At 40.5% G+C, this 23,539-nt stretch overlaps 1 protein-coding gene across 1 annotated transcript; it reads left to right on the plus strand.

The window, feature by feature from the left end:
* Nucleotides 1-8,244: 8,244 nt before the first annotated feature.
* LOC139465261 (O-acyltransferase like protein-like) lies at nucleotides 8,245-20,679 on the plus strand. Its single transcript, XM_071246941.1, has 15 exons — nucleotides 8,245-8,794; nucleotides 10,137-10,345; nucleotides 11,128-11,209; nucleotides 11,783-11,873; nucleotides 12,377-12,636; nucleotides 13,078-13,245; nucleotides 14,905-15,001; nucleotides 15,137-15,241; nucleotides 15,754-15,922; nucleotides 16,930-17,012; nucleotides 18,259-18,360; nucleotides 18,810-18,933; nucleotides 19,492-19,684; nucleotides 20,104-20,246; nucleotides 20,489-20,679. Exons 1-15 carry the CDS (start codon nucleotides 8,245-8,247, stop codon nucleotides 20,606-20,608), a joined length of 2,496 nt encoding a protein of 831 aa, XP_071103042.1. The 3' UTR covers nucleotides 20,609-20,679.
* The last annotated feature ends 2,860 nt before the right edge of the window (nucleotides 20,680-23,539 follow it).

Below are 23,539 nucleotides of genomic sequence, written 5' to 3' on the forward strand. Positions count from 1 at the left end.
TACAATTGTCAGTTGTTGACATGATCGATATGTTGTTTATCAAGTTTTATCAACCGACCAGTGCCGTAGCCAACCAACCGCCACCCAGACCCCGACCCCCACCCCCACCCAACCCCCCACCCCGATTTTTTTTATTATTGAAAACAGTTTTATTTGAATAAATGTGTGTCAAAAAAGTTAACTACGGCCTTGGTGGCAGAAAATGAAACTCATCTTTACTAACATTTAAATCACATTGCTCGCAAATTCTCAATTTTCCAACTATGTATCTATGTCTGCCTACCTTCAATCATTTGTCTACGAGGGCTGCTTCTAAATTATGCTAAAGCTATTCTTTACCTTTTACAATTGACATCAATTAAACAGTATTCCGGGAAATATGTGTCTTAAACAGTTTGTAATAATTAACATATGAACTTCAAACGTCTGTTGACAATTTTTGTAAGTAAATATCCTTGATCAAATTCTGCACTCTAGAACATAACTATATCATCAGCAAAAAGCAACAAAAATATTTCAACAATATCTGGACCCTGTGCCACAGGTTCATTGAAAAGGTAACGCCACCAGAAAGGACAGAAAAGGTAGGGGCTAGGAATACACCCTTAGCGTACACCAATGTTACATGTAAATACATCAGAATATTTTCCACGGGTTTCTAACACTTGACTTTACAATTTGATAAATGTTACATAGTAATTAACTCATTTTGTTACTCACACCATTTGAGTGAGTGAGTGAGTTGGGTTTAACGCCGCTTTTAACAATATTCCAGTTATATCGCGGCGTGTCAGCTTAATGTGGGAGGAAAGCCCGAAGTGATGCAGGTCTCAGACGTTTACCACTTCGGTGAATCCCACGAGCACGGGTATGGTGCTGACAAACCTAGAAACATAATCGGGGCGAACCGTGATTCGAACCCACAATCATAGGTTTCTGGCGTGCCCACGGGACGCAACTCTGCACAGCGAATCGCGGCGCCTTAGACGACTGGGCCACCCGTGCCCCCCACACCATTTGAAAGGAATTATGACCACATTATAGTTCTTTTTACAAGAAAAACGCCTTTTATATGTTCATGTAAAACTACTTTGTGATACTTCCTGTTATGATATTGTATTAATCACACTCCTTCAGTTTTATCACAAAACTGTAATAACACAATGCTTAGAGCATTTCCCCAAACTACAGGATGCAAACCGATGTATCCTCTTGTCGCATGTCGCATGCATTTGCTGTGAAATGTAACTTGGCATCTCTTATCAGCTTTTCTGCTGGAATGTTGCAAAGCTCGGAGTTTGAGCTTTGTTATTCTACAATAAGTCGTGAAATAATAAGTGTATATTTTTAGAAATATCTTCTAAAGTAACTCAATGTATAAAAATAAGATAAGGTGTATCGTGAAGTTATGATAAAATTAATAAAAACATGAAATGGTGAAATAATATTACGAACTGATCAAACATCTCTTTACATCAATATACTATAACTCAATGCCCGTGCGTAATTATCCCATGACAAAACAGGGTCATGTGGATTCAGTCACACATGAATGAAGTCTACATTTGTAGACTCACCTGACGTCGTCTTTGAAATGATTTGTTTGTACTGTTTATGTTATTTGATGCCTTCACACATATCTATGATTTTCATGAAAGAAGGATATCGGTATGAATATCCAAAGTCAATAATGTTTGGGTACAAATCTGAACTCCATCACATATGTATACATGCCACATAGCATAGATGTAGACAAGTTAATACCCCAATCTGCGTGTCAAATGTAGCGACGAATTCAGACATCGCAATGTATTGAATGAATGTCAAGATGCGTAGTTTTTATTAAACACTTAATTTCAATGATCAGAAGCTTAAGAATTCTTTTCTCGTGTTGTCTTTTAGTCAATTTCAATGGAATTATTATATTCAGTGACACATTGGTCATTTTGTCATATAACTATAATAAGGTTTGTAATAGACCTATAGACCCCCTCCGTGGTCTAGCAGTAGAGCGTCCGCCCGGAAACGGGAAGGTCCGGGTTTCGATCTCCGGCCACGTCATACCAAAAGACGATAAAAGATGGTACTTGTTGTTATCCTGCCTGGCGATCGGCACCAAAGAGCAAACATAAGGACTGGTCGGCTCGGAGTCAATATTCCGTGTCTGAGTAGATTATCGCTGTTAAAACTGCGGCATGGTGTCGCAGTGGGCTATACAATAGGCATTAGTCCGGACAAGTACAAGCAACCACACTCTCAGACACATTTGCATGCACGTCGCTATGTTATTGTTACACGATCTTAAATATAAATTGTGATTTCCCCAAACTTTGAAACATTCTGGGATAGCTAAAAGATGGTCTAGATTGTATGGATTCAGTCGTTAAGACCGTAACTATCGTTCGGAATACCCCGAGTTAAAGTTTTCGAGGTTGCATGATTAGAAATCGCATATCACTTTCATGATCTGGTAAGCGACGCTCTGATTGGTCAGATGAAAGGTCGTTCTGACGTGACGTATCAACCATACTCTGTACATCACTTGCTTGATAACGGTGTTAGAACCTACACCGAAACGTCGCTCCTAATTGTAATAAAGAAGTTGTTCATCCATATATCTTATCCATACTTACTGTACTACCTGTGTTGATAAACTTCGGAACGAAAGAAAGTATACACTTGAAAATTGGATTTGACCAATCAAGTACAAACGTTATCAAGCCGTTGCTTGGTTGAAAACAGTTGCCGGAACACTGCGAACTTAGCGACCGACCAATTGATATTCTGGAGGGGACTGGGATTTTGTATAGAGATCAGATATTTCTTCAGCAACAGCTTTAAAACCAGGTATTTCTTTTACTTAAAACCATGAGCCTGAATTTCTGTTCACCTTGCAACAATGTATTTTTTGTGGCAGGCAATTCTTTTTTAACACTCTGAAGCATAATTATATTTTTCAAGAATTTTCGGGGACAACTTATATTTTTCGATTAATTAAAAATACTGTAGCTGAAGAAATATCCAATTTCCATACAAAATCCAACTTGGTATCTGACAGGCACTCGTGTAGAAATCTCTATATATCACACTGGGTAAGGCACGAGTGTTCAGTATTGTAACACATTGGGTAAGATAGGTCTTTGAGGCGTTTTAGGATACTGATGTTGAGGTATTATATCACATGGGATAAGACACGGGTGTTCCGTATTGTAACACATTGGGATAAGACACAGGTGTCCAGAATGTTAATGCATGGGATACTGTTATAAGGTTAAAATGCATCTCAAAAACATTGGAAAATGGTTACAAAATTGTAACAACTCAAACCGTTGATAGCTGCAATGATTTAGTTGCATTATACATAAAGTTGCGACAGTGAACCTTTAGTAAGAAAGGAGTTAATAGAGAAAGGACATTTCACATTTATCATCGGAGTGTTTCTGGACATTTCATATTTATTATCGGATTGGTTCCACATTAGCGGCGATTAGGTAATGAATCAATGTAGTGATGATCAATCTGGCACGCAGGTTTCGGTATTTTTCCGAGTACGACCCACATGAGTTCATGGTCAGATCAAACTGTTAACGAATCAAATTGATGCATTAATACATGTGACCCGTGAAGATCCGGGGTAGAGTAGGTCTTCAGCAACCCATGATTGCCGTAAAAGGCGTCTATGCTTGTCGTAAAAGGCGACTAAATGGATCGGGTGGTCAGGCTCGCTCTCTTGGTTGATGCATGTCATCGATCCCAATTGGGTGGATTGATGCTGATGATATTAATCACTGGATTGTCTGGTCCAGACTCGATTATTTATACACCGCCGTCATATAGCTGGAATATTGCTGAGTACGGCGTAAAAACCAACCAACCAACCAACCATTTATACATGTGACAAAGAAAGGTCAGACTAGATCACCTTAAAAGAGAAGTTTAGCACCAGCTGAGTAGTGCGGCCTTTCCAGTTGACTGAGGCCCTTTGCCATCAGTATGTTTTCACACTCTGTGACGAGTCTAGCCGGTTTTATTTAGAAGCTGTCTTTGTAGATGGACTGGAGCATTATTAAACGTATGTGAGTGTAACCCACATGTTGTATTGCTCAATGAGAGCAAGGGCTAGTACATGAATGCTGATTGAGACAGTTCGGAGTCTGGGTTGATAGACCAATTACTCCTTGACTAAAACGACCCGATTCTGACAAAGCGAGTTGCAAAGTCGTGGTTTACCTCGACCATGATGGCGCGGAACGGCAATAAATTAGGTAACTGTAGTAGGGTCCCGTTTACCCCAAAATGCAATTACAGTAAACTTCGGTTATAACGAACTCAAAGGGACTACTATTTTTAGTTCGTTATAACCGTAGTTCGTTATAAGCATAACCACAGCAAATAGTCGGGACTAAAAAGTAAGTTCGTTATATCCGTCAGTCCGTTATAAGCGTCTTCGTTATAACCGTAGTTTACTGTACGAAAATACGACACGGGTGCTCAGTATTGTGACAAAACTACATATATATAACAAATATGTAGGACAAGGGTGTTCAAGTATGGTAGCACGTGGGGAAAGGTAGAGGTGGCGTGCAGGTATTGTAACAGATGGGACTAAACGTGGATATTGGGGTATTGTGAGACAAGGGGAAATATACCGTTGTTCAGTATTATGAATATAAGCGGCATGGTTCTTTCCACAGGACATATATAAGACACGGATGTTCAGGTATTGTAACACATGGGACAGGAAACGGATGTTCTGGTATTGTAACATATGGGACAAGAAACGGATGTTCTGGTATTGTAACATATGGGACAAGAAACGGATGTCTGATATTGTAACACATGGGATAAGAAACGGGTGATTATTTATTGTTACACATGCGGTAAGACAGTTTGTTCAGGTATTGTGACACATGGGATGAGAAACGGATGTTCTGGTATTGTAACATATTGGACAAGAAACGGATGTTCTGGTATTGTAGCATATGGGACAAGAAACGGATGTTCTGGTATTGTAGCATATGGGACAGGAAACGGATGTTCTGGTATTGTAACATATTGGACAAGAAACGGATGTTCTGGTATTGTAGCATATGGGACAGGAAACGGATGTTCTGGTATTGTAACATATGGGACAAGAAACGGATGTTCTGGTATTGTAACATATTGGACAAGAAACGGATGTCTGATATTGTAACACATGGGATAAGGAACGGGTGATTATTTATTGTTACACATGCGGTAAGACAGTTCGTTCAGGTATTGTGACACATGGGATGAGAAACGGATGTTCTGGTATTGTAACATATTGGACAAGAAACGGATGTTCTGGCATTGTAGCATATGGGACAGGAAACGGATGTTCTGGTATTGTAACATATGTGACAAGAAACGGATGTTCTGGTATTGTAACATATGTGACAAGAAACGGATGTTCTGGTATTGTAACATATGGGACAAGAAACGGATGTTCTGGTATTGTAACATATGTGACAAGAAACGGATGTCTGATATTGTAACACATGGGATAAGAAACGGGTGATTATTTATTGTTACACATGCGGTAAGACAGTTCGTTCAGGTATTGTGACACATGGGGTGAGACACGAGTGTTCTGGTATTGTAACACATAGGGCGGGACACTTGTGTTCTGGAATTGTAACACATGGGATAAGACAGTTCGTTCAGGTATTGTGACACGTGGGATAAGACAGTTCGTTCAGGTATTGTAACACATGGGATAAGAAACGGAGGTTCTGGTATTGTAACACATGGGCTGAGACACGAGTGTTCTGGTATTGTAACACATGGTACGAGACACGTGTGTTCTGGTATTGAAACACATGGGGTGAGAAACGTGTGTTCTGGTATTGTAACACATGGGATGAGACACGAATGTTCTGGGGTTGTAACACGAGGGGTGAGACACTTGTGTTCTGGTCTTGTAACACATGGGGCAGGACACGAGTGTTCTGGTCTTGTAACACATGGGGCAGGACACGAGTGTTCTGGTCTTGTAACACATGGGGCGGGACACGAGTGTTCTGGTCTTGTAACACATGGGGCAGGACACGAGTGTTCTGGTCTTGTAACACATGGGGCAGGACACGAGTGTTCTGGTCTTGTAACACATGGGGCAGGACACGAGTGTTCTGGTCTTGTAACACATGGGGCAGGACACGAGTGTTCTGGTCTTGTAACACATGGGGCAGGACACGAGTGTTCTGGTCTTGTAACACATGGGGCAGGACACGAGTGTTCTGGTATTGTAACACATGGGGCAGGACACGAGTGTTCTGGTCTTGTAACACATGGGGCAGGACACGAGTGTTCTGGTCTTGTAACACATGGGGCGGGACACGAGTGTTCTGGTCTTGTAACACATGGGGCGGGACACGAGTGTTCTGGTCTTGTAACACATGGGGCGGGACACGAGTGTTCTGGTCTTGTAACACATGGGGCAGGACACGAGTGTTCTGGTCTTGTAACACATGGGGCGGGACACGAGTGTTCTGGTCTTGTAACACATGGGATGAGACACGAATGTTCTGGGGTTGTAACACGAGGGGTGAGACACTTGTGTTCTGGTCTTGTAACACATGGGGCAGGACACGAGTGTTCTGGTCTTGTAACACATGGGGCAGGACACGAGTGTTCTGGTCTTGTAACACATGGGGCGGGACACGAGTGTTCTGGTCTTGTAACACATGGGATGAGACACGAATGTTCTGGGGTTGTAACACGAGGGGTGAGACACTTGTGTTCTGGTCTTGTAACACATGGGGCAGGACACGAGTGTTCTGGTCTTGTAACACATGGGGCGGGACACGAGTGTTCTGGTCTTGTAACACATGGGGCGGGACACGAGTGTTCTGGTCTTGTAACACATGGGGCAGGACACGAGTGTTCTGGTCTTGTAACACATGGGGCAGGACACGAGTGTTCTGGTCTTGTAACACATGGGGCGGGACACGAGTGTTCTGGTCTTGTAACACATGGGGCGGGACACGAGTGTTCTGGTCTTGTAACACATGGGGCGGGACACGAGTGTTCTGGTCTTGTAACACATGGGGCAGGACACGAGTGTTCTGGTCTTGTAACACATGGGGCAGGACACGAGTGTTCTGGTCTTGTAACACATGGGGCAGGACACGAGTGTTCTGGTCTTGTAACACATGGAGCAGGACACAAGTGTTCTGGTCTTGTAACACATGGGGCGGGACACGAGTGTTCTGGTCTTGTAACACATGGGGCAGGACACGAGTGTTCTGGTCTTGTAACACATGGAGCAGGACACAAGTGTTCTGGTCTTGTAACACATGGGGCAGGACACGAGTGTTCTGGTCTTGTAACACATGGGGCAGGACACGAGTGTTCTGGTCTTGTAACACATGGAGCAGGACACAAGTGTTCTGGTCTTGTAACACATGGGGCAGGACACGAGTGTTCTGGTCTTGTAACACATGGGGCGGGACACAGATGATACATATTGATCAGTATTTCAGTTCCATCATGACGTATCTGCTCAATGTGGTGATGCAGATCATAGACGTTTATTACTGTCGTGAAACCCACGAGAACGGATATGGTGCTGACAAACTAAAACATATAAACAGGGCGAACCTGGGATTGAAACCGACGGACATATGGGTAGGATTCTGGCACGCCCATGCAACCTGGCAACTTGAGCAGTCTTAGATTACACGCCCCCTTTAAGCACAAGAAGAAACGATATTCAGCTATTGCACCATAACGGGCAATAGACATGCTGTTAACTATTGCACCATAACGGGCAATAGACATGCCGTTAACTATTGCACAATAACGGGCAATAGACATGCCGTTAACTATTGCACTATAACGGGTAAAAGACATGCCGTTAACTATTGCACCATAACGGGTAATAGACATGCCGTTAACTATTGCACCATGTTGTACAAGAATCATGTCCAGGGTGTCGGTCATCTCCAAACAGCTAACTTGGTAAACGTAATGTACTAAGATAAAGTCATCATTGTAACATTTAGGCAGCTACATGTACATGTATTCTTCAAACGTATAATATACCGCCTGTTAATATGAACTATTTCATAGCTGCATCTTAGCTGCTTTACGGTAAGGTTGTTAGGCGACCTTGTTATCAGCTGGATGTTTGTTTTCGTTATCTGGACCCTACGACGAGACGTTACTGAGAGCCAACACTCGCGCTTACATACTTTCGCCTGCCTGTGACAAGTAGGGTAAAAGATGTGTCCCTCGATGTACTTTGTAACAATAACATTATTAGTTCTTCTTCCGGCAACGTGTTCACTGAAACACACACCGATTTACAAAGATGAACAGAAGTCAACTACCACAATTGCAGAAGATACGGAAGGAGGAATTGAATCTTCAGCTTCAGGATCTAAAGATGAGTTGGTGGTTCCAAGCCAAAGCCAGGAACAGGTAGAGAGAAGAGTATCACCAAATACCCATATTCCTCAAGGCAAACTTGCTTCGTCCCTTCCAGACCGACCGACATTGTTGGGTAGTATAATCCAGACACTCCTTCGAAACCCCCAGACAGTTTCTCAGTTGATGACCGTGTTGGGAGTCAACAATGGAAAATATACGTCAAGCGTATTAAATAATGGCGAAGAGACACAGTTTCAAAAGTTGCTGTCAACGGTGGGGAACATGTTGTCAGAGGTGCAGTATTTCCTGACTCCTGAGGGTCTTGAGAGCGAGGACCGATGCACAGCTGACGTCAGCGCCTACCTCCAGGGTGTTGAACAGGGTCAGATGTGGGCCTTGCAAAGTGAGTCTGACACATATTTATGTAATTCGCCACAACATATGAGTTCCTTGACCAATACTTTAAGGTCAGTTTAAACATTAAGAAGAACGAACAGTTTTGCCTTCGATGCAGATATTTATATCACAAATAATATCAACAAAATTAGTATAGATATTTGTTTAAATCACCTGGGTGTTGGAAAGTCAGATGTCCACTGTGGAAAGCCTTATTAGAGACGTTCAACTATGCCTACCTTTAAATAAGTTTATACATAAATACGCACATAAATACGTCTTTTTAACACTGACACTAACGTTTTGGGGATACGGGAAGCAAGGTAATAGTGGTTGTGTGTGCGTGGGGTTTCGCTGATTTCAAAATGTTTCTAAATCAGCCAGGGTGGTTTTATCTGCATGGATAGAAACACGATTACACGAGTATGACGCTGACAAACAACGGCTTAAAACTTTGGCGAATTTATGATAATAACCAATCTATACACCTGGAAAATACATAAGCAGCATCCAATACATATTTGACTCAAAACGTGATGCCGCAGATATAGTTACATACGTCGCTATCTTCAAGAGCAGACTCTGGGCAGTGCGTCACAAATAAAAGCAAATGTCATCTTAAGTAAAATGAGGAAGTATTGGAAGTGCTGGACCTCCTCATAGATAACATTTGTGTGAAATTTGGGGGTAAAACATGAAGGCAAGAAGGAGGCATCCCCATGTGCCCCAAAATAAGCCCCCTTCATGCTGGCCATTCTTTATGCATATAAAGCAGAATATTTTCTCCGAGTGGCAAAATCTAATCACCATGATCCGATATCGTTCATTAACGGCCAGCTGGCCATTTCCCTTCCACCGATTTACCCGCCTGGAGAAATACAGACTCCCCGCCTCACCTGTTTCATATTTAGATTTACCATAAACATTCAGAGTGGCAATATATAACCATTTCCCTTATCATAAGAAGTATCTACTAAAAGCAGAGTTCACTATTCGATTCCATTGTAGGATTGTGTCTATTAATCACTATCAGTGACGTTAAATTTTAAATCACTCACTCATTCACTAATCACAATCAATTAGTGATGACACAATGTATTCGCGACAAGGTGAGCATATCCTGCCACACCGGAGGCACAAGCACAATATTCGACAATTACTGAACGATATCAGATCATATATATATCGCATTCGGTCTCTGTATGTCATTTTAAAAACAATTAAAACATATTTTCGTCAGAAAATTATTATAGGATACAATGTTAGAAAGTGGCTGTTTTGGGGGAAATTTGGAGGAAGCGACGCTTAACTCTTTCCAGTGGTATATTAAGAGAAATGATTGGTTGCAGTGTTGGACGCATCGGGCAAACCAGGCAGAAGCATACTACAAGGGGCGTTGAAGTTCTTGGGTAACTACGACGAATGTCTACTTGTGTCCCACGCCGTAACAAACGGGAGCACCAATTCTGGTCACACGATCAAGGGGAACTACTGTCACTTCGTCTTCACCATTCCAGCAGCAATCAGCAACCTAACGAATGGAAATATGCCCTTCTCCGTAAATATATTTCACATAAAATGTTTTATCTTAAAAGAGGAGCGAAGAAAATTGAAAGAATTGTTCAATTTGATTATGTATTTGTAACCATCACTCATTCCTACAACAGTTTGTAAAACGTGAGTTGTGGCTGAGTAATTTTGTGTAAACATTCATTGGTTCCATGAAGATTGGAGTAAGAGATGAATTTGCAACCACATGCATAAATGTGTGGCGAAAAAAAGTAACTTATTGTTTTTTTTATACATAAGATGTCTAACATACCAATCACCAGTTGTGTATTATGCGAAAACGCTTTTCTTTTAATTTTTTAAAATTTTAAATCAAATTATATTTTTAAAAATGAAACTATGTAGAAGTATCCTTTGAGTGCTGACAAAGCGCCAGTAGAGTTCACTGCTTTATGTAAGATATTGTCAACTGAAAATATAATATAGCATAAAAATAACGGAGAGGTTTATTTTATTTTGCTCCTCAGTTTTCATTTTTTATTTTGTTTTAAGAAGACATGTTAGGAGTAAGGATGTCTTGTTTAGTTCCAAAGATGATTCAAATTATTGATCAAACATTTGCTGAACAAAATGTGCCACCACAATGAATCGTTTACACCCAAGCCATCTCGGTAGTGTAGAACAGGATTTCATATTTTGTACATGACCTAACTTACATGGATACATTCATAAATGTTGATGTCCGATCGTATTAGCTATCATTACATTAAAGGTACTGTTAATCTCATGATATTTGTAAGCCATGATGAAGGGTGGTACTTTTTCCCGCAGCTTGGTCAACCGACTGTTCAGTGGGACCTTTGTCTACCCAAGTCCTGTAATGACAGTGCAGTGTCTGACGCAGCCTCGATCCGTACGTAATCTTTACCCAGCTGTTTAAATAACTTATATATTTTCATATCATGTGGCATATTTATTGCTAACTAATTCGACCTTTACCTCCCTGATATGATATATGTGAATTTGTAAGTGAATGCTGAACGTTACTATTTACAAACAGATAAGAAAGTCAGCTATTAGTCAGTTTGACTCATAAATCATGTGTCATGCAATACACGAAAATATTGAAACCGTTGAAACACAAGCAACAAATTTATCAACCCAGCCACTTATCCTTTAAAATTTAAGTGAAATAATGGGTTGTTAAGACTTAGTAAAAAGTTAGTTGTGTTTCACGACATGAATGTGTGTAAGAGGATAACCAGGAGGGACACAGGTCGTAGACGTTTACATCATTGGAATACAACAATCAACAGGGCGTATCTTGGAATCGAACCAACAAACAAAGGATTCTGACACGACAAAGGGAGACAAGACTCGTGCCTTTGACAACTGCGCCATCAAACAATATGTTTGTCCCTTAGCACAATAAAATAGAAAACACGAAAAAAGATACTTGGATGCCATGTGTTTAACTGTGTTTCAGTGGTAAAGAATATTACCGGTGTTTCACTGATCACAGCGTACTTCACGAAACTCTCTGACTGGAAGGAAGACAGTACGGCTGTGGCTACAGTGTACGTAAAATAGATGAGCGAATGGTGAAATTTGTACGCCAATATAGATCAATATTACCGATTTACAAGGTGACATACTCTGAACAGACATTTTGGCGGTTGATAATGTGAACAATGAACCTCGCTCTCCAGATCTGATGGCCCAAAAAAACACGGTGTTTGGTCGTTCATGGTGGTCATCAGAGTACTTTGAACCCAGGAACCGATTTCCGATTCCCATACGGTGCTCAAATTGGAACTACTCATTCAAACCCAACATGGTTTTACTATGAAATCTCAAATTGCATTATGTGTATCAATCATAGCCATTGTACCCATGTGGATAATGGAACCCGAGGCTTCCGAATGACTAGCTAGGTTACCCCCTTTAAGACAACCATGATGTACTGGTGACCTATCCTGCCCTGACTAAATATATCGAGTCTCGATCCCAAGTTATTAATGTTCTAATCCAATCTCGTAAATACCTCCAACTGTTCCAATTTTGCGTTGTATGTTATTAGATTCGTCATCTGTCTTGTCGTCGCTCTGTCTCTCATTGGGACATCATATGACATCATTACTGTCGAGATTGAGCGCTACAGACAGAAATGTAATGACAATGAAGATGACAGTGGCGCATACATCAGCGAAGCTTTCGTCACCGACGATGATATTCTACGTGGGAAGGAGAACAACGGTCATGCATCTAATGGATTACCAAGAATTAGAATAGGAAAGATCTCGCATGGAGAACAAAATCAGCAAAAGGAAAAAAGCATTGGTTGGTACACTCAATATTAACCGAGAGCATGTGGTGAAAGGTGTAATATGCTCACGACGTTTTAGTTTCAGGTTATCTGCATATAAGCTATAGTCTCCAAATCAGTTGGTATCTGCTTGGTGATATGAACTGTAACGACCTTGAACACGAGGACACAGCATGAGAAAGGAGAGGAAATTTCTTCGCTATATGCCCGCCAGGTCAAGGCAGAGGACACCACTAAATGCTTCATATATTGTTCCGATATTGGCAATTGGACTGAGGTGAACCTTTAACCACCAGGCTACGGGTCATTAGTAATGATATCATGTCGTTTCCACGTCCAATTTATTTTTACTTCATAAATGGCAGTGTCCACTCGGTGATAATATCATTTGACAATATCGCTTTATATACATTGTCACTTTCTGTAGCTTTGTGTATTGCCTTGTATTTAATCAGGTTTGGGTCGTCAACTCCTCCTGTCGTTCTCCATCAGCAGGAACACTGAAAAGATCCTCAACACCAGAACGGGGGATGGAAACCTAGGCTGTATCCATGGCATCCGCGTACTCAGTATGGCCTGGGTCATCCTCGGTCACTCCATGACTTGGGATAGCTTGAGCACATGTGCGTAATGCGACTTTAATAGCGATATCACAAATAGTGATAGATATTAATAAACACATGCTTATGATCGGAATCTACAGTGGACAGTGGACTCTGCTTACTCTGCAAATGGTTGTGTTTCTATCTTTTAATAAATGTATTCCTCTAACGTGTGAACAGTGGTTATATAATGACATCAATGTTCCCTGCTTTCCGTAAATCACTTGAAAGCGTTCATTCTTAGACACTCTCGATTTGTTAAAGGAATCGCGTAGGCATTACGCTTTAGAATAGGTCCTCAGTTACGAAAGCCTTATGGTGCCATTTTGGTACATATTTGATTATATGTTTATTTTCTCGTTATTTCGATTGTTTTCTCGTTATTTCAATTATTTTCTCGAAAATACGATTTTTTTCTCATTACTTCGATTATTTTCTTCTTATTTCAAGTTTATTTCAAAAACTTGAAATTTCGAGTTATTTCTCGGTACTTAGATTAATTTTTCGTTATTTCTAGTAAATTTTAAAAACTTTAATTTCGAAAAAATAATTGAAATAACGTGAAAATAATCGAAATAACGAGAACAAACTCTTAATTTTTGAGAAAATAATTGAAATAACGAGAGAACAAATCGAAACTTGGAGTTTTTAAAATAAACTTGATATAACCAGAAAATAATCGAAAGAACAACATTTCAAACATTTCTTACCTAAGACTTCATTGATCCAATTTATGTTTATACAATATTACCCTGCAACATATAACGTTGAACAAATTGTTTCAGGAATGGGTGATAGTTAAATGGACATCATCAAATTTAACAACAGTTCTTTCAAATTTCAATTACAGAAAATAATACTCGGTATACTTTCTTTTGCCGCTCAATTTACATGTAGATTCAGTCGGAGACAGCGAAGATAAGTGACAAAACTCTGCTAAAAGCGGAGTCTATAGTACATGAACAAAAGAGTTTGAGGTCATGAATATATTGGGGGATAGTTTTTGTAGTGAACACTGAGCATATAATTTCATTTAAAAATTCCTAAATAATATTCATGATCCCTAACCTCTTTTTATCGGTATGTGTCGAGATACCCGTTGTTCGGGACCAACGCGACCATCGGTTTTACCGGAACTGTTAAGTGGCTTAAGGATACATACGCGAATTCCAGTCAAAGACGTTTTACTGTACATGTATATTCAATGTCGTGTTCTGAAAATGCTTTGGGAATGATTGTAAAACGTGGACTACATTATTGCTCCATTCATTCAGTGAATCTATATATTATGACCCATGGATGCCTGTTTGTTGACAGACCGCCTCCGTGGTCTAGTGGTAGAGCGTCCGCCCGGAGAGCGGAAGGTCCTGGGTTTGATTCCCTGCCGCGTCATACCAAAAGACGTTAAAAGATGGTACTTGTTGTTACCCTGCCTGGTGCTCGGCATTAAGTTGCTAAAATAAGGACTGGTCGGCTCGGAGTCAGTATACTGTGTCTGAGTGGGGTATTCATGTTATATTGCGGCATGGTTTCTCAGTGTGCCAGCATTATAAATCGGCATCAGTCCGGACTAGTACAAGAAGCCACACACACACGTGCATGCACGTCGCTATATAAGTGCAATAATCTTTGAGGCGACGTTAAACCCAATTTCACCTCACCTCACCTGTTTGTTGACAGGGGAAAACATGCTAGACTATGCCAACTGGATGAGGAGGTTCACAATGCAGTTTCTTGTAAATGGAACTCTGGCGGTAGACACATTCTTTGTACTCAGGTAAACTCCCATGATATATTCAAAGTATTATTTTATATTCATTTATTTTAGTTTAATATTCATAAACACTTTGTCACGAATTCCCACTTCACTACTAAGTAATAACATATACGTGTCCACTGTAATCATATTCAGCGGCTGCTTGTTGACGTTCTTGTTCCTGAGAGAGTGTGAGAAGTCCGCCAGAGGGAAGCCTACAGCCAGACAGATGGTCATCTACTACATCCACAGATGGTGGAGGTGAGGGGCAATGAAAGCATATTATTTATACACCTGTGTCCTGTCACTTTACAAGGTCAAATAAATCACTTAATATGAAACCACACACACGAGTATGGCGGGTATGGTAATGACAAATATAGTAACTATTCAGTAAGAATCAGAAGCATTGATTCTCCATAGAGAATTGCGCCAACTTTGACGACGAGGCAACCCTGTCGTGTAGATAGAGAGTTACGTTTACCACACAGTATATCACCTTAAACGCGTCCCTTCGGAACCTTCACAATCACGTGTACTGTGTTTTGTAGGTTACCAACACATCTGGTGCCAGTGCTTCACACTTGATATCATTTTTGCCTCTGACTAAGTTGGGGGAAGTGATAGCATGTGAGCTTCAGTCCAGCTCAGTCCCTTCTTTAGTGCTTAACGCTGTGTTCCACACAATGTGACATGTTGTGAAGCTAACCAGTACATCTGCTGTCAGTGCCCGATATCCGAGTTCTATAGCTATTCCCGTTGTCTTTCCACAGGTTAACTCCAGTGTACATGTTTATCATCCTGTTCTACAGCGGGCTGCTCGGTCATCTTATTAAAGGACCAGTCGCTGAATCAAGGAACATTTTCGAAAAGGACAACTGTAGAGACAATTGGTGGACAAACATACTTTATATTAATAACTTCTACAACTTTAAAGACATGGTAAACTGCATACTTGGATTTCATACATAGATATACGAATTAAGTGTTCTTAATAAACAGGTTGACGATATTTGCCAATTAAGTTAATTACGTAAGAAAAACATTATTAGAACCAAACATAAAATTACCCACCGAAATAATATTAATAATAAAATTATCTGTACATGTATTTATATTTGTATAAGTGTAATTTCAATTGAGACTGCAATTTCAAAAATTGGATCATGCAGAAAAATAATATTTCTTGCCAATATATTTACCGATTTACGGAAGTGTAAATTGCGTGAGTGAGTCAGTGAGTGAATATTACTGCGGCCTGTATGTTTGGACCAGACGATTTACCTGCAGATAGCCATGTCGCCGCGTTAACTGGGTCACACACTGTAACAACTCAACTGTTTCTTTGCCGCAATGTGTACTGGAGATATATTATGCCCTGGATATGAAATTAAAGATGACATTTGATTAAATTAAATTAAAGCGACAAAACCCTTTAGATATCCATAAGAAATCTCTACCAAAAGAAGAGTCGATTGTACAATTCTGATCATATCAGGAGCATGCGTCCATTAATCACAAGTGATGATACCAGGTGTTAGCGAAAATTCAATGTGATTAGTGAGTGAGTGAGTTGGGTTTAACGCCCCTTTGAACATTATTCAAGTTATATCACGGCGTGTCAGCTTAATGTGGGAGGAAAGCCCGAAGTGATGCAGGTCTCAGACGTTTACAATTTCGGTGAAACCCACGAGCACGGTGCTGACAAACCTAGAAACATAATCGGGGCGACCCGGGATTCGAACCCACAATCATAGGTTTCTGGCGTGCCTAAGGGACGCAACTCTGCTCAGCGAATCGCGGCGCCTTAGACGACTGGGCCACCCGTGCCCCTCAATGTCATTAAGCATTAGGGTAGTGTCACTGTATTGTGTTGGTCGTCTAAATGAGTTACTGTTGATCTTTATTCAAGTACATTAAGAACACTGTACAAAGACATGTCATTTCAGTGCTTCCCTGCTTCATGGTTTCTTGCCGCGGATATGCAGTTCTACGTCATTGCTCCCCTTGCTTTGCTGCCTATTGCATTTGGGTAAGGTCATAGCTTGATATGAAAGGACTGAGTGAGTGAGTATGGTTTAACGTCGCTTTAAGCAATATGTCAGCAATATCACGTCGGGGGAAATCAGAAATGGACTTCACACATTGTATCCACGTGGAGAATCGGCATGACGAAGGAACTATTTAGCCAGTTGGCTGCCCCCGACGCCCCAATTCTAGATGGTAATTGATTGTTACTATATCCAATTTGAGGACAGACCAAATGATAATTGTTATCTAATTGTGCGAAAAGGATGAGTGCATTCTTGATCATAAAGTAACAAATAAGAACCACTAGATGGAATGAGAATAATCTGCGAAGTGAAAGTGTTCCAAGTCGTTTAAACTTCTACCCGAGCACCTTCATAACTTCCATTATTAATAACGTTACTTCTATGATTAAACAAGGGTGGACAACCCTGCACACATACACACACATCTGTGAATGGTAATGGTGTTTTATGCATACTCACAGTTGAGCATAAATCCGAAAAGAGTTGTGGTATTTGTACTGGGTAGTGTATATTGTTCATAAGAATTGTGGTATTTGTACTGGGGAGTGTATTTTGTTCATAAGAATTGTGGTATTTGTACTGGGTAGTGTATATTTTTCATAAAACCTGTCTGAATGTGTACTAGTCAGTTTATATTGTTCATAAGAATTGTGGTATTTGTACTGGGTAGTGTATATTGTACATTATAATTTTGTAATTTATATTTGATAGTGTATATTGTCCATACAACTTGTATGAATGAGTACTAGTCAGTTTATACTGTTCATATGACTTGTGTTATTTGAACTGGGTAGTGTATATTGTTCATAAGAATTGTGGTATTTGTACTGGGTAGTGTATATGGTCCATAAAACGTGTATGAATGTGTACTAGTCAGTGTATATTGTTCATACGAATTGTGGTATTTGAACTGGGTAGTGTATAGTGTTCATAAGAATTGTGGTATTTGTACTGGGTAGTGTATATTGTTCATAAGAATTGTGGTATTTGTATTGGGTAGTGTATATGGTCCATACAAAGTGTATGAATGTGTACTAGTCAGTGTATATTGTTCATAAGAATTGTGGTATTTGTACTGGGTAATGTATATTGTTCATAAGAAATGTGGTAATTGTACTTGGTAGTGTATATTGTCCATAAAACGAATTGTGGCATTTATACTGGGTATTTGTATATTGTTCATAAGAAATGTGGTAATTGTACTTGCTTAAATTGTCATCCCAGGATTCCCTGGCTTGGATACAGCGTCATGTGTCTCTTTGGAGCGGTCCACATTGGAAGCTACGGGTACTTGGAATGGAAGCTGGGAGGTGCCACTCAGTTTGTGTGAGTTTATATCCTATATATCTACACACCAAGATGTCTTCGCTTTGTGTTGGAGCGCTGTTCCTATCATGTAGATCTACGTTTAGATTTGTCGTGTAATGTCGTAACAAGGACGTTATGTATATAAGTACATTTTTAAGTGATAGTTTAACAATGTTACACTTCTTGTTTTAGAGGTAAGGGGGCATAGGCGGAACAGTCGTCTAAGGCGCCGCAATTCCCTGTACGGAGTTACGACCCAAGGGTGTGCCAGAAACCCGTGTTCGTGGGATCAAATCCTCGTTCCTCGTCTGTCAGCACCCTAGCATATTCATGTGTTTCGCCAAAGTGGTAAACGTCTAAGACCTGCATCATTTTGGGCTTCGAACCCAACAACACGCTGACACGCCGTGATAATTCGGAAATACTGTTTAAGGCTGTTTTCAACCAAATTCACTCACTCACTTCAGGGGTAATGCTGACTCTATGAACAAGATTTACCCTTTGCCCTGGTGCCGCGTTGGTGTGTTTGCTGTAGGCATGATGCTCGGTGCCATCTTACAGAGGACCAAGTGTAAAATCAGGATACCAAGAGTAAGCTCGACACTAACTATCTAACTTAAAGGAATTGAAGACATCTATTTACTGCAATCGTGTTTCAAATATGTATTCACATATTCTGCACGTTTAAGTAAGTGTTTCAAAGTTGTTAAGATATTCACAATTTTTTTTACAGAGAATGACATTGTGTACACAGTAACAATATTGCTAAAACAAAGTTAAAGAACTCCCGATTTTTACATATGACTATATTTATTCTGTCATGCCATGACAGAAGTTATATGAAAAAACATATGTTCTTTAACTTCATTTGAATAGTATATTACACGTCAACGCCACAGAATAACCAGTCTTCATTATCCACCAAAACAAATTCCATTGAGCGTATAAGGCAAAATTGTAGGGTAAATATATGAATGGATCACTGAAAATTAGTGATGAGCAGTTACTGATGTAACCAGATAGACCGGCATTCCCACCTGCTGTGTGGGAGTGGGGTGTTGGGGCGGAGGGGGGCAAACACAACTGTCAAAGTACACCTTGTAAGAGTCTTCCTTACACATCATTTGCCATGTTTTACCTTTGTTTCAGTATGTCCTGGTGCTTGGCTGGCAAGTGATCCTGACTATAGGTTTATTGTGTACCTATGTGACGTACGACGACTTCGGCGAGGGCCATACACCATGGGACGTGGATACCCGGATTGTACACGAGACCCTGTATAGACCACTGTGGGGGGTGTTTGTGTCCTGGGTCATACTAGTGTGCTGCACAGGACATGGGGGTAAGGCAGGGCGGAGATACTCATAGACATAGAGGTTTTTTCAAGTGTGCTGTATAGGACGTGGGGTTATACTCGTGTGTGCTGCATAGGACGTTGGGGCAAGGTTCGTTGAGAGTGTGTATGTCTGTATTTGTGTGGGGGGTGTACATTTAGGAGGATAACAATTCTGGAGTTCACGTGCACTAATCCTACGATATATCAAGAGGTATTTTCCTTGAATCAAAGTCGTCTAACAAAACGGTGATAGTTGTTGTATGCCCGAGAGTGTCGGACCAGACATAAAGGATCGCAATCTAAACTTCCAGGTTATAACTCTCTAGTTTACAGACGGAAATAACGATGTTTGAATCAGCTGAATCAATTAAATTAATCATATATTTAACAGATGATGTATTACTTATATGCTTTGGTTGTTGAAGGTTTCGTCAATAGTCTCCTATCCTGGCCCGCGTGGATTCCCCTGGGAAGACTAACGTATGGAGCCTATCTCGCCCATCCGGTGCTTCTCTCCTACACCGAGTTCTCTGTGAGGTCTCTGAGATATGCTGATATTCCTTATGTGGTAAGCATAACTGGACGAAATCTCATGAATATAAATTGTCAATGAGAGCGGATAACCAGTCTAGATTACCTACCGTAACAGATTCTATTTGGCGTAAAGGTCAATATAGCTGTGAAAAGAATATCAAAGAACAAATTTACAAGAACAGTGACGGTTATTTACTGATCCGTTATCTCAATGTTCATGTAAATGACTTATGTGCTGGAGTATGGTTTGCTCTCAAATGTGTCTTTTCTTGACAGAGTTATCACTTCTTAGGAACATTCATCGTGGCTTATGCCTTGTCCTTCATCACAAGTCTCCTAGTGGAATCTCCGTGTCTCGGGCTCGAGAAAGCAGTTCTTGGCAGACTGAAGAAATGAGAACATCTCAACATCCTTGCTTATCCATGGCATTATATCTCCATTTTATCATGATAAATGCATTGGATCCATTCGCTACAAAGGCTTTGCTTAAAGATGAATTCGATTAGCACGGTGCTAAATATATCTTTTTTTCAAATTGCTCTCATCGGCGAGAAAAGTACTATGCTGCGTTAAAGATGGAGATAGTGACGTCACTTCCGAAACGAAATCATGGTGTCGAATGGGTCACGGGTATTTGTTTATGATAATAGGGTGGAGATATAATACCCTGGATGGACAAGGACGTGACCTCAAAATGGTTTCCAATAGCTATAAAGTGATAGATTCCTAACCGTCGATGATCTTAGGTCATGTAATGAATCTTTTATTGAGGAGGCGAACTCAAGAAAACGACTGTTCATACACGTGTTGTGATGCCCAATTTGAGACAACTGATGCATTTGTGTTAAATGTGTACACAGTCACTTAATTAACAGTGATTGCTGATGAAGTCATTTACAGGTATTCAAACATACAATTTTACATATCTAACTGGCTTTACACGTGTGTCCATATTACATACGTAATTGGTAATGATTGTAAATATACTGTTTCAGAATCCAAATGTGTGTTTCATTTGCAGCAATGTACCTATCTTCCTTCATGGTATACGTCATGGAACTCTCCCAACATTTATGTCAGAAGTTGCCCCAATATTAAATGCAATATATCAATCATTATGTAACAGTGTCCTTATCAAATCTCATCGAAAGTTAAATGCAAAGAAAGGTATCAGCAATTTGCTGTAGTACTTATATCTCAAGTTAAAATAGCAAACAATACAATCCTTACTGATCCTGATGTCATCTATTGACATTTTATATTTATTTTGTCAATAAATAAGGCTTATGTTAGGACGCCAAGCTACTCACATAATATGTGTTGAGTGATTCAGCAGAAAGTTTAAAACTCACATTAGACACTGCGTTAGGTGTGTCATATTGCAATGGCAATCAAATCACCAAATAGATCAAATAAACAAGCACACCACTTATTTCAAATAAATGTTACGTTACTGGTCCAAACATTGGACATTTGCTTATTGATAAATTATCCTGAAGAAAATGAATGAATTACATATACGGTACTTAAACCATTGCGATAAATGCTTTATGTTTTTTTATTTATTGATGAACGATTTAATCAATAAAGATTGATTTTTTTAATGAACGCACTCTGGTCTTTCCACTTTTTATTGTGAGACATTTCACAGTAATGTGAACGTGTGAAGCCCCGTTCTGGTGTCCTCCGCCTCCATATTGATGGAATATTGTTAAAACACGACGTAGAACCATACTCACACAGTTATGTGAGTTTCATCGCATGTTCCTAGGGTATGACGTCAGGGGATTCGTATCCTTGTATAATACTGTGTGTGGTCATAAAATTGTGTTTGTGTACACTGTATGTGGTCACAGTTGCACACCTGAGGCGAGACAGAACTGTTTATACGTGGATTTGAATACTAGCACCAGATTATGTTTTTAAGGCTGTAAGGACCATCATTTCCTACATCAAGCTGACACACCGTGATATAACGGCGATACTGTTCAAAGCAGCATTCTCACTCACTCACTCACTCACTCACTCACTCACTCACTCACGTGTTCGCATGGACTGAGTTACATTCGTTGTCAACGCTACAGTGTTTAACTGACTCCTACATCAAGCTGACACGCCGTGACATAACGGCGATACTGTTCAAAGCAGCATTCTCACTCACTCACTCACGTGTTCGCATGGACTGAGTTACATTCGTTGTCAACGCTACAGTGTTTAACTGACTCCTACATCAAGCTGACACGCCGTGACATAACGGCGATACTGTTCAAAGCAGCATTCTCACTCACTCACTCACGTGTTCGCATGGACTGAGTTACATTCGTTGTCAACGCTACAGTGTTTAACTGACTCCTACATCAAGCTGACGCGCCTTGATTTACTGCGATACTGTTCAAAGCGGCATTAAAACTCACTCACTCACCCATCCACCCACCTACTCACTCACTGACTGAGTTACATACGTTCACTCACTCACTCACTCACTCACTCACTCACTCACTCACGTTGTCAACTCTACAGTGTTTAACTGACCCAAACAGAAAGGCACCATCAGCCTTATAACTTTCATCCCCTTATTGAAATGCTATATATTGTCACAAGACGTATACGCTCATTTCGTGTGTCCATAGACTAGGCCGTACACGCATGTTTCCCTGTATTGATACAGCCTGATCGTCTCCGTGACCTACAAAACTCGCAGTGTGTATCAAATAGAAGAAAGGACAGCACGTCTGCGGAGCCCTTTAACTTTTTGTCGGTGGCCCCCGTGTTTTCATACATGATCACACGGCATTCATTAAGATAATACACCCTGATACATTGAAATGCAAACTGTGTTTGCTAATCGTAAGAAAAGTCGTCTAAGACGCTGCAATTCGTTGTGCTTCCTTGGGCACGCCAGAAAATTATGATCGTGGGCCCGAATCCCGGTTCACCCCGATTATGTTTCTAGGTTGTAGCCGTCCTCGTTCAGCAAAACGTTATACTTCAAGATCTGCCTGACTCACTAACAAAAAGTAAAGTCACGTGGGACGATCATGTCAAGGCCCTGTATGCAGGTATAGGTCATGGGCCCTTCCCTGTCTGCAATTACAATCTACCCACTCTTTAAGAGAAGGACCCCGATTATGTTTCTAGGTTTGTCAGCACCATACCCGTGCTCGGGGGTTTCACCGAAGTGGTAAACGTCTGAGACCTGCATCACTTCGGGACACGCCATGAGGTAACTGGAATACTGTTAAAAGCGGCGTTAAACCCAACTCACTCACTCACTTGAGAGAAGGATACATATGAACTTTAACACTGCACTGGTGTTGCAACCGCATA

The sequence above is a fragment of the Haliotis cracherodii genome, unplaced genomic scaffold (assembly GCF_022045235.1).
Source record: "Haliotis cracherodii isolate W230 unplaced genomic scaffold, xgHalCrac1.p SCAF_18, whole genome shotgun sequence".
Lineage (NCBI taxonomy): Eukaryota > Metazoa > Mollusca > Gastropoda > Lepetellida > Haliotidae > Haliotis > Haliotis cracherodii.

Bases quoted from the DNA above. Each gene is read 5' to 3' on its own strand.
- LOC139465261 (XM_071246941.1), top strand. From the start codon at position 8,245: ATGTGTCCCTCGATGTACTTTGTAACAATAACATTATTAGTTCTTCTT. The intron at 15,002-15,136 runs GTAAACTCCCAT...AATCATATTCAG, and splicing joins GACACATTCTTTGTACTCAG to CGGCTGCTTGTTGACGTTCT. The intron at 15,242-15,753 runs GTGAGGGGCAAT...GTCTTTCCACAG, and splicing joins TACATCCACAGATGGTGGAG to GTTAACTCCAGTGTACATGT.